The 13,798-nt window shown below is 35.7% G+C and overlaps 1 protein-coding gene across 7 annotated transcripts in view; it reads left to right on the top strand.

Moving 5' to 3' along the window:
* Positions 1 to 13,370, top strand: part of Mhcl (Myosin heavy chain-like) — a 545,621-nt gene extending 532,251 nt beyond the window's left edge. For 6 of the 7 annotated variants that reach the window (XM_081768805.1, XM_081768807.1, XM_081768808.1 and 3 more), the window contains 3 exons: positions 5,157 to 5,479; positions 8,220 to 8,372; positions 12,343 to 13,370. In XM_081768805.1, the coding sequence (XP_081624931.1) occupies positions 5,157 to 5,479; positions 8,220 to 8,372; positions 12,343 to 12,454 (588 nt within the window). In that variant the 3' untranslated portion in view covers positions 12,455 to 13,370. The remainder of the gene's footprint in view (positions 1 to 5,156; positions 5,480 to 8,219; positions 8,373 to 12,342) is intronic. The other variant, XM_081768806.1, reaches the window with a different exon arrangement.
* Positions 13,371 to 13,798: the final 428 nt, after the last annotated feature.

The raw sequence follows: 13,798 nt of genomic DNA, 5'->3' as shown, positions 1-13,798 counted from the left end.
AAGAACAAACTTCGCACGTGAATTACCTGTAATATATATAAGCAACTAATAATGATCAAATATTCTGGCTTCGTTTCTCAAAAACTAAAACTCGACATATTTTGTTATTTGTTTAGCAATCAGATACGTATGCTTGGTGTGCTGAAATGAGTAAGTGAAGTTTTGGTGTTGCTCGTAAAACCTCTCGACTTTCTGTTTAAAACATATATTTCTAGAAGTGAAGGAAGTGGTACTTTAGTGCTCATAAGCTCATAAAGAAGTTTTAATGGTTTTCAGTGTGCTTTGTATGCTCTTATTCCAAATATTAGAAATTTGTAACTTTATTTTTTGAAACAAATAGATCGTTCTATAAAAACACATTTAAAATATCTTACATATAAAGACCATTTGTAAGGTGAAAAAAAAAAAAAAAATTAAAATATTTTTTCCCAGTTTTGGTATATCTTTATATATATATGAAATTATAAATTTAATAGAGATTCTTTATCACCACTCAAACTAATGAGTCTGCCATTTTTACCGTACAACAAAAGAAATAAACTCCTCAAGAAATAAATCGTCTAGGTAACAGGTTCTAAATACGATTGAGTTAAAACAAAAACTCGAGGAATTTATGGTAGATAACTAGTTTATTATTAAGGTACAGTGTTGGGAAGTAACGTAACGCAAGTAACGCGTTACTTGTAACGCGTTACTTTTTAAGTAACGTTTCCTAGTAACGCGTTACATTTTTTCCAAAGTAACTGTAACGGTAACGCGTTACAAATTTTTAAGTAACGTACCTAGTTTGCGTTACTTTTTTCGCGTTACATTTCGGATGAGTAACTACAATATATGTATATATTTTTTCGGAAAGAAATGTTTCTTTCCTGTAAGTGAATTTCTCAGAATAAAACAATCGAGCATGAACTACGCATGTCAGTGACCGACAGTCACAGACACACAGAGAAACAGATAAGTTGGTAGTACCACTTGCTGTTTTCTGAAGATGAGGACAGCCTTAGGGAAATCACGTGTACTGATTGCAAGCACCTGGAAGATTTTGTCGTAGATTTTGACAGCTCCAAATCAATACATTCGGTGAGTGAACTAGGAGTGCAATGATACCGGTAGTCTATTTTACTTTGATTGGTGTTGTTTTTATAAAGATGGAGAAGGACAATATTTTACTGTTTGAACATTTGAAAGAATACTTTTTTCTTAAGAGCTGAAGATGATGGTGGACAGAGTTTAAAAGTAAAGTGTTTGAAGTGCCCCGACGGAAAATATTTATCAACAACTAGGGTGCCATAATTAACAATTTACAGTAAGGTGTTAATATGAATAAACTGTGTTCTGATGAGCAAGCCTACTTTATTACTAGAAAATAGTTTGCTGATGGTATGTAATATTGGAGTTCTTTCAGATCAGTTTGCTTATCCTAGAGTCCCGTTGATTATACCTCGTAGAGTAGTGTAATGTTTCTCTATATTCTTTATTTTTAATTTTACACAACAACATTGTTATTATTATATAATTATTTTAACAGAATAATAATAAGCAACCATTTTTTCTAACGTATAGGGATGAGCACGAGTCAAGCTAAAACTCGACTCGACTCGAATTCAAGTCGAGTTTCGAGTCAAGTCAAGGGTAATACCCTCGAGTCGAGTTCCGAGCCGATTCAGTTTTTCGCGTCGAGTTCAGTCGAGTTTGAAAAATGGCTTGTTCGTTTTAAGTCGTCTTGAAATCATGGCCTGATTACACTGGAAAACGAAAGCCATGAGAAATGTAAGCTAAACAGTAATATGGAATACTTTTAGTGTTGCTCACGAGAGTGGGAACGGCTCGCATCTCGTCTCCTCTTGATAGCAAGACCACAAGAGATTTTTTATAACAAGCTCAGCTCGGCTCGGCTCAACTGAGAAGATGGCTCGAGCCGGCTCACTTGGGGTGAACCACCGGCTCGAGCTGGCTTGGTAGGGATGAGCCATTTGCTCGGTTCGGTTCAACTGAGCTGAGGGCGCTAGCCGAGTCGGTTGGGTGAGCTGTTGGCTCGGCTCACTTCACAGTTCGGGTCGATAGTGAATGAGCTGTGAGCCGAGCTGCTCGAGTCGTTGACAATTCTAAACCCGGGCCAAGCAGTTTTGAAGATATTTGGCCAGTGTCCTCTAACTTTTAACAGTGTTTGGCTCGAGCCCGAATACTCAATCTAGACTCTCAACCCAAATTCAGAAGCTCTTGAACAATGTTCTTGACTCCTAGACTTCACGACTACCGAGGTTGGCAATCAACTAGTTTTTTTTTTTAGTATTCATATACAAACCGCCTATCTTTTTTTATATACAGTGTTGTTATAATAATAATAATAATAATAATAATAATAATAATAATAATAATAATAATAATAATAATAATAATAATAATAATAATAATAATAATAATAAGTTATAGTAGTAGTAGTGTCATTGATAATAATTATACTATCTATGTAATATACTTGAAGAATGTACCCGAAAGTACACAGCGGATTTGGCTAGAGTCGACTCCAATTCGAGTCGAGTTGAAGGAAATTTTTCGAGTCGAGCTCAAAGTCTGTTTCTAGTCGAATCGAGTGTCAAAGAAAACTCGTTCGAACTCGCTCGTCCCCATCCCTACGAGTAACGCAGTATGGCATTTTATCAATGTTACATTATATGAAAATGTTCATATATCAAGTAAAAATTTGTCCTTGCATTTACATAAAGCGATTCAGAACGTGCAATATAATAATAATAATAATATATTTATTTTAGTGCCATGAACAGCCAGATAGCAAAAATACAGCACTTAGTCATAGAACTAAGGGTTATAACACACATCTTATATTCCTTTTAATATTAACAATACATTTGTTTCGACGACAGGAGGTCATTGTCTATCTTATAATATACATATAATTTTATTATTTCTATCTTGTCTGCATAAACATAATTAATTCATTATTCATTAAAATAGTTAGTCAATTTTCTTAAAATTGTCCTTAAAGTAAGGATGCCGTCAAACATACAGATATACTATATAAAACATACATACCTATTAAAATCTATACGTCAGTTCAATAAATACAATTATCTCGATAATATATTAAAAGAACTTGTCAGTTTTCTTAAAATTATAGAATTTTTATTCATGGGAATCATTTAATAATAATAATAATAATAATAATAATAATAATAATAATAATAATAATAATAATCAATAATAATAATAATAATAATAATAATAATAATAATAATAATAATAATAATAATAATACTAGTAGCGCTAGTAATAATAGTACGGAAAATTGAAGTCATAATTTTTTTCACACTTTTAAAGTTTCGGACCTAAAAGTAACGCGTTATTTTCGAAGTAAAGTAACAGTTACTTTTTGGGGGAAAGTAACGCGTTACATTTTAACAGAAAGTAAAGTAACTTGTAACGCGTTACATTTTTACAAGTAACTTACCCAACACTGTTAAGGTATCCTCTAATTTAGGTAAGGTGATTGACTAGTAATATATAGATTCAAAGGGCCTTACTTTGCCCTTGAAAGACAACTTTAATATCTTGCTCGGCTTCCCAAAGAACTCATCGTAAGAGTTCAAGGAGCACATTGGGATCTGCGGTAATATGGAAACTAGTACTCTCTCTACTCTAGGGTCCATATTCCTTGCTTTCAAAGACTGTTAAACTTCATTACAGTAACAATCTGCCCTACACCTGGTTTGGACTCTCAACACGCAGAGAAATCCAGATAGGGAACTAACTAAAATCTTAAAGGACTGGTAAACTTAGAGAATTAGGAGTAGCAGCCGTCACTCATGGCCCAGCTATTATATTACCTCTATCATTTAAGGCTCTAGGTTACAAATGTAAACCGTACACACTAATACTTTCGTGCACGAAAGTCGTAGTGTGAAAATAGAAACACCAGCCAGGCTTCACTACCGCCTGACCGTACGAGGATCGAACTCAAATGGCAACCTGGATTCAAATTTCATGGGAAAAACCTTCAGCACCTGGAGATTTCAAAAATCTAAGTGTCCTGGGTTCACTCTCTCCCTAGGATCACCCCAAGAGCAAATTACTTTTTACTCTCTCTAACCATTAAACTAGAGTCCATTTAAACCATTATTCAGACGTAGAGCTCAAAAATCCTACTTTCTTCTTTAAATCCTACTCCTATCTCGAGAATTCACTTAAGTTATGGCCAGCGGGACTGGACTCTAAAAGACAGATTCCCGGAAAAAAAAGCTCACTTGCTAATTCCCTTCGGACTGCACAACCACCAGTATAGACCTCTACCGTACAGGCCTCCCTAGCTGAAACAGCGAAAGCCATTAAAAAAAAAAAAAAAAAAAAAAATCCGCCTTTTTATATGTTGCCGGGGACAGGAAAAATGAAGAAAAATTTAACTTAGCAACGGTTCTGGAAAATTCTACAGCAATGGAAAATTACTGGAAAAACAAACAAAAAGAAATCTCAAAAAAACTAGCCTCTCTACCAGATCTATGATCAAGTGAACGCGAGAGTAATATTCGATCTAACTAATTGAAACTTAGTCTTAAAAAAATAAAATTAAAGTTTAATGAGTGGTGCAGACCAAAGAATTATTTCTCTTAAAGCACGTTTCGTTCCTTCTGTATGTAAAGAGTGATCATTACAGTATTGTGGGACTGTTAGAATGATCTCGGTGGATTTTGTATCAAAGAAAACCACAATTAACTGAGAACCTTTTCACCGGTCCATTGCGAGAAGTGCTTATTGAACATCGAAAGCACCATATACTGCTCACCAAATAACATAAAATTTAAAATGGTCTGCGCTGGGAATTAGTCCCGCATTTACTTTAGTTCCTTGATAAGACTCTCAGCAACTATAATCTCTTTCCAGAACCGAGGGAACTTGCGTGTAGTCTAGATTTCAAAATTTAAATAACAAAAAACATACGTGGATAAGAATTGTTGCAAATCAAGATAATAGATACAAACACAAACTGCCCTATACCTCAAATCTTATATATATTTATTTCTAGGGAGAGGGAAGACTTATAGATCACATGGTACTCTATTGATTAACTGTACAAATAATATAGTGATTTTTAAGCACTAATGCTAATCTGAATCAAACTTACTAAATATTTTATCACATAGGTCCAGATAAATAGATTGAAAGAAACTATCGAGAAGCTTCAGCAAGAAGCAACGCAGTTACGTGGCAAAGAGCAGGCAGCTCAGGATACTATCCGAAAACTCCAACGGCAGATGCGAGAGCTGTGGGAGGACCACGCAACACTACAGGCACGAGAAGCAGAAGCTGCTCAGAAGAAGCGAGACCTGGAGAAGCAAATTGAGGTTGCTGAAGCGGAAACGACTGCAGCCAAAGGAGATCTAAGGCTTGCGCTCAAACGGATAGAAGATCTTCAGTCTGCTATTCAAGGAGAAATAGAGACCGACTCGGAAGAACCGAGTGATAGGTGAGATATCAAACCTTTGACTCGTTTCTTGCTTTTAAAAAATATACTAACTGGTTCATATTAGCTTTGCTATCCTGAATAGCTTAAACTAGAAATACAAATCACTGAACAAAGCAACGTTTATTTAAAATAATAATAATATAATTTATTTTAGAAAATATAATTTATCTATTTAAAAAAAATATATATATATTATTTAAAATAAACGTTGCTTTGTTCAGGAATTTGCATTTCTTGTTTAATGTGTGTAACAGTTTAGAATGGATTTCAGCTTTCAATGTATAGTAACACTTTTGTTGTAAATAATATGTACTTACGTAATGTATATAGGTCATAATGCTTAGAGATATATGCCTAAATACATGAGAAGATGAATTTTAATGGATTCCTTGTAACCGTGGCCTGTATTGGTTTGAAGGTATTTTCATTACAAAATCTCATTTTAAAAATACGTTGTTTAACTATCATTTTAGTCCTACTTTCGAACTTGCATGTTATTCATAACAGTTTCTTTCCACTTAGTCTTACCGTACTATTTGTTGATAGCACAAACACATTGCACTGATATAGGTTGTTTTGAAGGATGTATACATTATACATATGATTAGAAAGGCACATGGATGTAAATACAGTACTTAAGACTGTGGTTCGCATTGTCCGTTTTTCAGATCGTTTCTTCAGTTACGTTGGTCGTTTGTGTTAATTTCAGATGGACAATAAGCTGCAAAAACGCAGATATATTATATTCTGAAGGAAGTTACGTCTGTTCCATTCGTAAACTTTCAGTATCGTGTTTGACTTGAGGGTATGGTTCAAAAACAAATGATCCATTATATACTGATACAAAGATGAAAGGACTTATACACTAATACTTCTTTTAGAGACCGTTTATCACTGTTTCGGAAAGTATAAGTATTATTATTATTATTATTATTATTATTATTATTATTATTATTTGAAATAGCGAAGTTTAACTGGAGTTATGGGGATTAACTCACTAACGTACCGTTAGACCTTAGACCTAGTTCCTAAGATTCATACAGGAACATATACACTGGTGTAGAAATGCATTTAAGAACACCGTATACATATCGTGTGTCTAAAATAAAATTCGCACAATAGAATGTGTAAAGGGTGTTATTAGCACATTGACGAGAAACTGCGAAGATTTCCGTACTTCGGTAGCCATGTGGTAGGCGACGGGTCACGGAGAGTTTCGTTTTTGCCTTCATGGTTCCCTGTTGACAGAGTATATCAACAACCCTGTGAGTAAAAATAGAAATCTCCGTGGCCTGTCGCCTACCGCATAGTTACCGAAGTGAAATCTCTCATGTCGTGTGAGAGGATGCCATAACACGACGAGTGGATGGAATGCAAGGATTCCAGCGAAGGCGTTGTGCAATTAAGTGACTTCGAGCGCGCCCATATAATGGAACTGTCAGAGACCGGGTGGTTGTTCCGCAGAATGGTCGCTCGCGTGGGTCATGACATGTCAGTGGGCAGCCAGTGGTATACACGATGAGAGGCAAAAGGATCCCACATTAGACATGCTGCAGTTCCCTTGATACACCGGAAAGTGCCTAAAGGATTCGGGACGCCCTAACGACAAGACTACGAATGCCAATGCAGTCTGTCAAAGTTCTCCCTCTTCCCTTATGTGAGTGCACAAACTCAAGGATAGGTTGTTTTTGCACGATTCTCTTTTACAGCTGCTCCTAGCTGAGAACGTTTTCAGTAGCTTCAGAAGATTGTTCGTTGTTCATTGAAATTGAGCGTCCTTTTTGAGCACCGTGGCTATACGTGGAAATTGAACTAACGAGATGCGTTCATTGTATTCCCACTGAAGACTGCAGTGACGAAGCAGTCGTCAGGTTGGACCCACACGTGACATTCTGTTGTAGGTAACAATAAGCTAAACCAATAGTCTTCATTGAGTACAGTATGACCAATGTGACTTCACTCCTGACCTCCGAGGTTATCTTCCGGGAGGATAATGTGCGTCCTCCTACCATCAGGTTGGGACAATCTCATGTGCTTTACCCGATATGTCTTCCGCATTGCCTGTTAGGTCTCCGGAATTAAGCGTTATGGAGTAGATAGAGAAATGTGTGGATATTGCTTGGCCTCTAGTTGTTTCCCAGCTATGCTGATTTACAGCGAGCGTGGTATACCATATCTCGCCAAATACCCAGCACTCGTACGACCAGCTGCTTATGTAGCTTCTTGGGATGGTTTAACCTGCTACTAAGATTGAACTCTGTGTATAATATATTTACTTATTCTAGGCGTCGTATCAAGACCACTAACTCAGCCATCGCCGCTTTCATGTGTGTGGGTAAAAATGAAATGAGTTACCAACTAAAAATTTGGTATATAAACACTTCATGGAACATTTGGGCTCAGAGGTTAGTATCATATCGAGCCCCTCTGGACGTGAATAACTGATGCGACTGAGAGGCATGAGACTGGGATGCTTTTCTGGAAATATGAAGGAAACGGGTCATAAACGTTTGGATAGATGTCTCAGTGACAATTAGTGCTTCGTGAAATTAAAACTGCAATAATTTTCTTCGCTTTCACCTTACATCGAAATACATACAAAAATGTTGTTAGTGTGTGGTTAGGTTACACTTGGCTACAGCTATGGTAAGGCTGGGTGTTAATTGTGCATGTCTTTATACGTGTTAAAAGACATTACACATTACCTTCCAAACGTGCATGCCTATTACCTTTTAATCAGTTTTCGTTCTTGCAGTGATGGGGAGAGCGATAGTTCAGACGAATCTATTGATACTTTCCTGGCGAATCACAAGTTACGAGCTCGTCACATGGCCGCCATTGCTCCTCGGGCAGGAAGCAGAGCTGAGTCATTGGATTTGGATATCAGTGGCAGGTTAGCGGGAAGAACTTTTTCTTTAATGGTTATTTGAGTGTTTGTTATCTATAAAATATTAACGCTTCAAGTAGGAAGTGGTAAAGCTATTTCGAAGGATACAAGTATGGTTAAAAGTGTGTAAGAATACTTGCAGATGTTTGGATGCATGTAGCAATTTTGAATATAATTTTGTTTTTTTTGAAAAAATAATGAAGCTACGAACTTCCTGCATCCGTACATTTTAAGATATTATATTCTTACTTGATGCAAGTAAGTTTTTATATATTGTATGTTAGTCTCTCCCAAGTTGTAGATTTGTGATACTCTTTTCGATATTAGCATGACTGACGAGAATATGGACCCAGTAGTCGAATGATAGATTCATAGAAAGAAAAAATAGTTATTCCAATAAGTGTAGAGCACACTCCTTTTCACTTCGCTTTTAACAATCGTCACCATATTCATTAATTTCGTTACCTGTTTCATTGAAATAATAGTAATATACATGAAAAACATTTTCATACGAAAGAAGATTGTGAAAACATTAGTTTTTGTGCCTGAAGATAATCAAATGAAAACATATATGCAATGAAACTCCATATCTCAGCTATTTTTGAAAATAAGAATCATGATACTTGAGGAATTTTTCTTCCAACCTGGCATCAGTTTAAGTAATTTTTTTTTTACTAAAAGTGATTTTCTGACAACAACCTGCAGATTACAGATGTATTTTATTCAGACGAATCGAGTCGTTGACGACCCATACTCATCTCAGGAACTAGAGAGGTAGGTTTGAAGGAGCCAGTCCAAACTGTATGATGGGTGCTGGATCACTTCCCAGGCAGTTTGAACAATTTTAACATTAACTTGTTGAGTAACGTGGAGCGAACGTTGCCGTGAAGCAATCTGGCATTTAAAGCATATCTGTCGGGATGTTTATCACAAACGGTACGACACGACTTCGTTGTGTTAGCGTAACTGGGTGCAGTTGCAGTGGTCCTACGTAGACGAAATTCCACCAGAAAAATGGCTGTCACAGTATTGTCTATACTTCTTGAGCAGTATGGATGATTTGAATTTCTCGGAAGACGGAAAGTTTCGTGCCGTATTAGACAGTTGTGTTTTGGAAATCCAAAAGGAATACCAGAACTCGTCGCGCATCACTACACTTTTCAGGAAGTTACACCCTTCATATACTTAATGGATCAATTGTCCAAGGATGCTAAGGAAGGTCCAAGATTCTCTGGCTCATCTGCTGCCTGTGAGGTTCTTAGATACTTCACACACTGACTACGAAAATCCGATATGTCATGTGCAGTATTGCATGCTGTATCATATGAAATATTGAACTTCGAGGTCAGTGTTCACAGGGGTTATAGGTCGATCAGAATACTGTATGCGAAAATGTCATTGCTTTGGTAACAAATGTGTTAAAAGCAAAGGTATTATTTTAATGGAGGTCTCACAATCAAACATGATTTTCCTGTAGTTCCACCTATAGGTAACATAGACATTCATAGATAGAGGAGTGGTCAGAATTTTTAAAATATGACAATATTTGAACTTCTGCAATCAGCTGGATTATACATTTTATAAGAAAAGAACTTACTGCTTATGTTCGTAATGCACAGCGTGGATGAATGTTCATACTTGTGATGAATGTTTCTTTCGCCACACCACCGAAAGTCTCCGTATAGAAGAAATAGACACTCTTCTATCTCTCAGAATAATTTTTCTTTATTGTCCGTTTTTGTGAGGAACTTGTGAAATAAATAATTGGATATACTTTAATTCAGCGTTTCTCAAGCTAAGTCTGAGGACTACTTGTCCGGTCCGAGATCTGCCCTCGTAATCCTTTTAAGATTAAACATTAGTCAAAAGAGAGAAAGAGAGAGAGAGAGGAGAAAACAAAATTCAAGTGATGTTCGTATCACACACTATAGTGGAGAATCTCAAACGAGTGAAGATTACAAAATTACACAAATAATAGGTGATACAATTTAATAAGTAAAGATTATTCTAATTCTGATATCGTATATACATTTTATAAAATATTCTTGAATGTATTTTCCTCCATTAATACCAATATCAAATTATGGGAATTTTAGTTAATAGTACAGTGGTACCTTGAAATCCGAACGCCGCAGAACTCAAACAACTTGGAATACGAAAGCTTCTTTGGAATGCAAATGTTCAGCACGTATTTCGTGTCCTTTTGCGTACATTTCCCGTTTCCTTTTCGTTCAATTCGTTGACAGAGGCTGGAGTGAAAGCATTTCGTGTGCTTTTCGCTGCTAATTTAATGCACGTGTGCCTATTTTTGTTCACCATGAGTCCTCGAAAGTTTTTTTTTTTTCTTTGATATTATTTGGTAATATATTTTATCTTTAAATCCAGTGTATTTACTGTTAAAATCATTCGAGTTCGTGGGACTCAGCTACGAATTAATTAAGTTTCTATTATTTTAAAAGCGAAAACTTGTCTTAGAACCCAAACAGGGTTCTGGAATGGATTAAGTTCGTACTCCAAGGCATCACTGTATTTTATAAACATAAGTGCACTAGTATTAAGGTACGATGAAAACAAAACAAACAGACAAAAATGCAAATTTGCTCTCAAAGGGGACAAAATTAGGGTGGTCCGTAAAACATTCTATGGTTTTAATAGAAGTGGTCCACTTGAAAAAAATTTGAGAATGTTGTAGTTAATCTATTGTGTCGAGAAAGAACGCTTGTTGGTTCATTAGAGTGTAACATCCCTTTTCATCAGCAAGGTTATATCAGAGAGAGAGAGAGAGAAAAAAAAAAACCGCTGTTTAGAGGGTTCCAAAGCACTGCTCAAGGTTGTATCAAAGGAAGTACCCCACCGGGAGTCAAACTCCGGATCACGAAGAACGCTTCTCAAGGGAACAAGTCTCGGGAATATGTAGGATATACAGAGTGTTTCAAAACAACACCGACAACGTTTGGGAGGTGATTCCAGACACCAAAATAAGACAAAAAGTATAGACCAACTTGGGTGCAGAAACCCGTCATTTCGGAGTTATAGGTTGCCGAAAACATGAAAAAATGAACTTCAAAGGTCCATAGCTCCAATACTATGGGATCTACGCCGTAATCGGGTCAAGACTTCACTTAGGAACTAATATGCGCGCTATCCAAATATCCATGTTTCAGAATCCTGCGGTAATCACACAACAGATTTTATAGAGGAAGTTGTGGCTGCGGACATATCATGGGAAGTACTCACCAACTACCTCTATAAAAATTGTTGCGGAAGTACCGCGGGATTCTGAAACATGGATATTTGTGTATCGCACATACTAGTTCCTAAGTAAAGTCTTAACCCCACTACGTTAGGTCCCATTTTATTGGAGCTGTAGACCTTTAAAGTTCATTTTTTGATGTTTTCGGCAGCCTATAACTCCAAAATGATGAATTTCTGCACCCAGGTTGGTCTGTACTTTTTCTCTTATCTTGGTGTCAGGAATTACTTTCCAAACATTGTCGATATTGTTCTGAAACATCCTGTATACAGTGTGGCAGGTTCCGAGACATTCGAAAGTTTAATATTGCGCAGGCGCGATAGTTTGGAGTAGGTTGCGGGTGGGGGATTGGAAGATGATAGGATGTCATTTGATAAGAACACCATAACAGTTACCATAGATAACGTTGGACCGTTGAACAACGTGTTCTCTGTGTTCGTGCATATTACGAAATGAAATCAGTAGTTAAACTGCAACGATTGTTTGAACAACATTTGTTTCCTGATATTGCTTGAAAGGACCATAATGACTGTTATGGTTGTTATGAAATGGCATCGTATCCTATTCCAGTCCCCTACCCACAACCCACTCCAAGCATTTTCGCCTGCGCAATATTCAACTTTCAAATGTGCCAGTCGGCTCCACGCCACCATGTGTATGTATAATTGTCTTTTTTCAATAAAGTAAATAGACAAATTAACTTATGTATTTGTTTGTTTTTAGGTCTCCAGAAGCATTAAGCGATGCTGGGCCCCTGTCACCTCTAGAAAGAGACCAAACGGCTGTTGGCTTGAAAGAAGTGGACAAAGGAACAACCAAAGAATCCTACGCGTGAAAATCGAAAGAAATAATTTATATATTAACTAGACAATACAAAGGAACCTATTAAAAGTGCCTCGTAGCTGCTCAGCATTTCTTCTTTGCTGCATGAAAATGGGGTCACTTAGGGAAAAAAAAATCCTGTAATATACACTACTGAATTAAAAGACATAAGTAGGGCTATTTTGATTCTTTTGCTCTTGTATTAAATTTTTATAATATATATATAAAGTCTGTATATATCTGTTATATATTTTTAAAATCGACATGATTCGAATTTTTTTCCCGTTTCAATATTACATTTTTACAAATCGCTAGACAAGAAAAAAAAATTAGTTGGGAATCCTAAGTAGTGTAAAGTAATTTCCATTCCCAACATCATTTAGTAATAATAGAAATAGTAATACAAAGTTAATTAATCATCATATAGATGGTTATTAAGATGTGATTCTAGCTGTTACATATAAAAGGAAAGAAAGTCCTTTTTCATTTTGCAGGGAGTCTGTACTTATGTATTTAAAAGTGTATTTTATTTTTAATATATTTCATTGTAATTTCGAATTGTACATGTGCTAAGTTATACAATTTCTTTTCACCTTTTTCCTCTGTCTCTCTATTGTAGAATAAGAATTTTCGGAAACAAAGAAAAGACCTCAGATATATTTACATGTATAAGCGACTGCCGTTCAACAAATAAGTGAGATTATAGATGTATGCTTTGAGTAATATATTATTATAATATATATATATGCGCGTATACATTATATATATAATATATATATATAACGAAAGAAATGTATGTGAGCGTGTGTGAATGTATGTATATATTACATATGTGCGAATCTGTGTACATGTTTACATATGTATGATATTTTGAAGTTAATTGTGAAGTTTGGTGTGAATTCATGGAATATTATTAAAAAAATGATAAATGATGATTGTTTTTTTTTTCTTTCTGTGACCATATTTTCTTCAAGGTGTCAATGGTCCCATTGTCTTTATTTTTTTCTTAAACAAAGTACGAATTAGTAAACTTTTAAAAAAACCGACATCCTCCGTAAAACAGCACTGTCTAATAAAGCACAGAGCCAGCAAATTCTAGAAGAAATTACAATTAAATTTAAACTTAACTGTAATAATTGTATGTTACTCATTAATACTTCATACATTTATAATAGGTGTTCCGGGTGTAATGGGAAACTCAGCATCAACTCAATATGTAGAGGTCGCCCATACTACTCACTGTCAGAATATCTCGCATAAAATCAATATTAACAAAGATACGGAACAAAGGGACACAATGCAATATTGATTTGTTTGTTTGTTTGTATTATATTCCTATGTTTATTTTACGCAATGA

Source organism: Thermobia domestica, chromosome 8, assembly GCF_964235325.1.
Source record: "Thermobia domestica chromosome 8, izTheDome1.hap1.1, whole genome shotgun sequence".
Taxonomy (NCBI): Eukaryota; Metazoa; Arthropoda; class Insecta; order Zygentoma; family Lepismatidae; genus Thermobia; species Thermobia domestica.
Note: the sequence above shows the minus strand (reverse complement) of the source record. Positions and strands in the feature narration are given on the sequence as shown.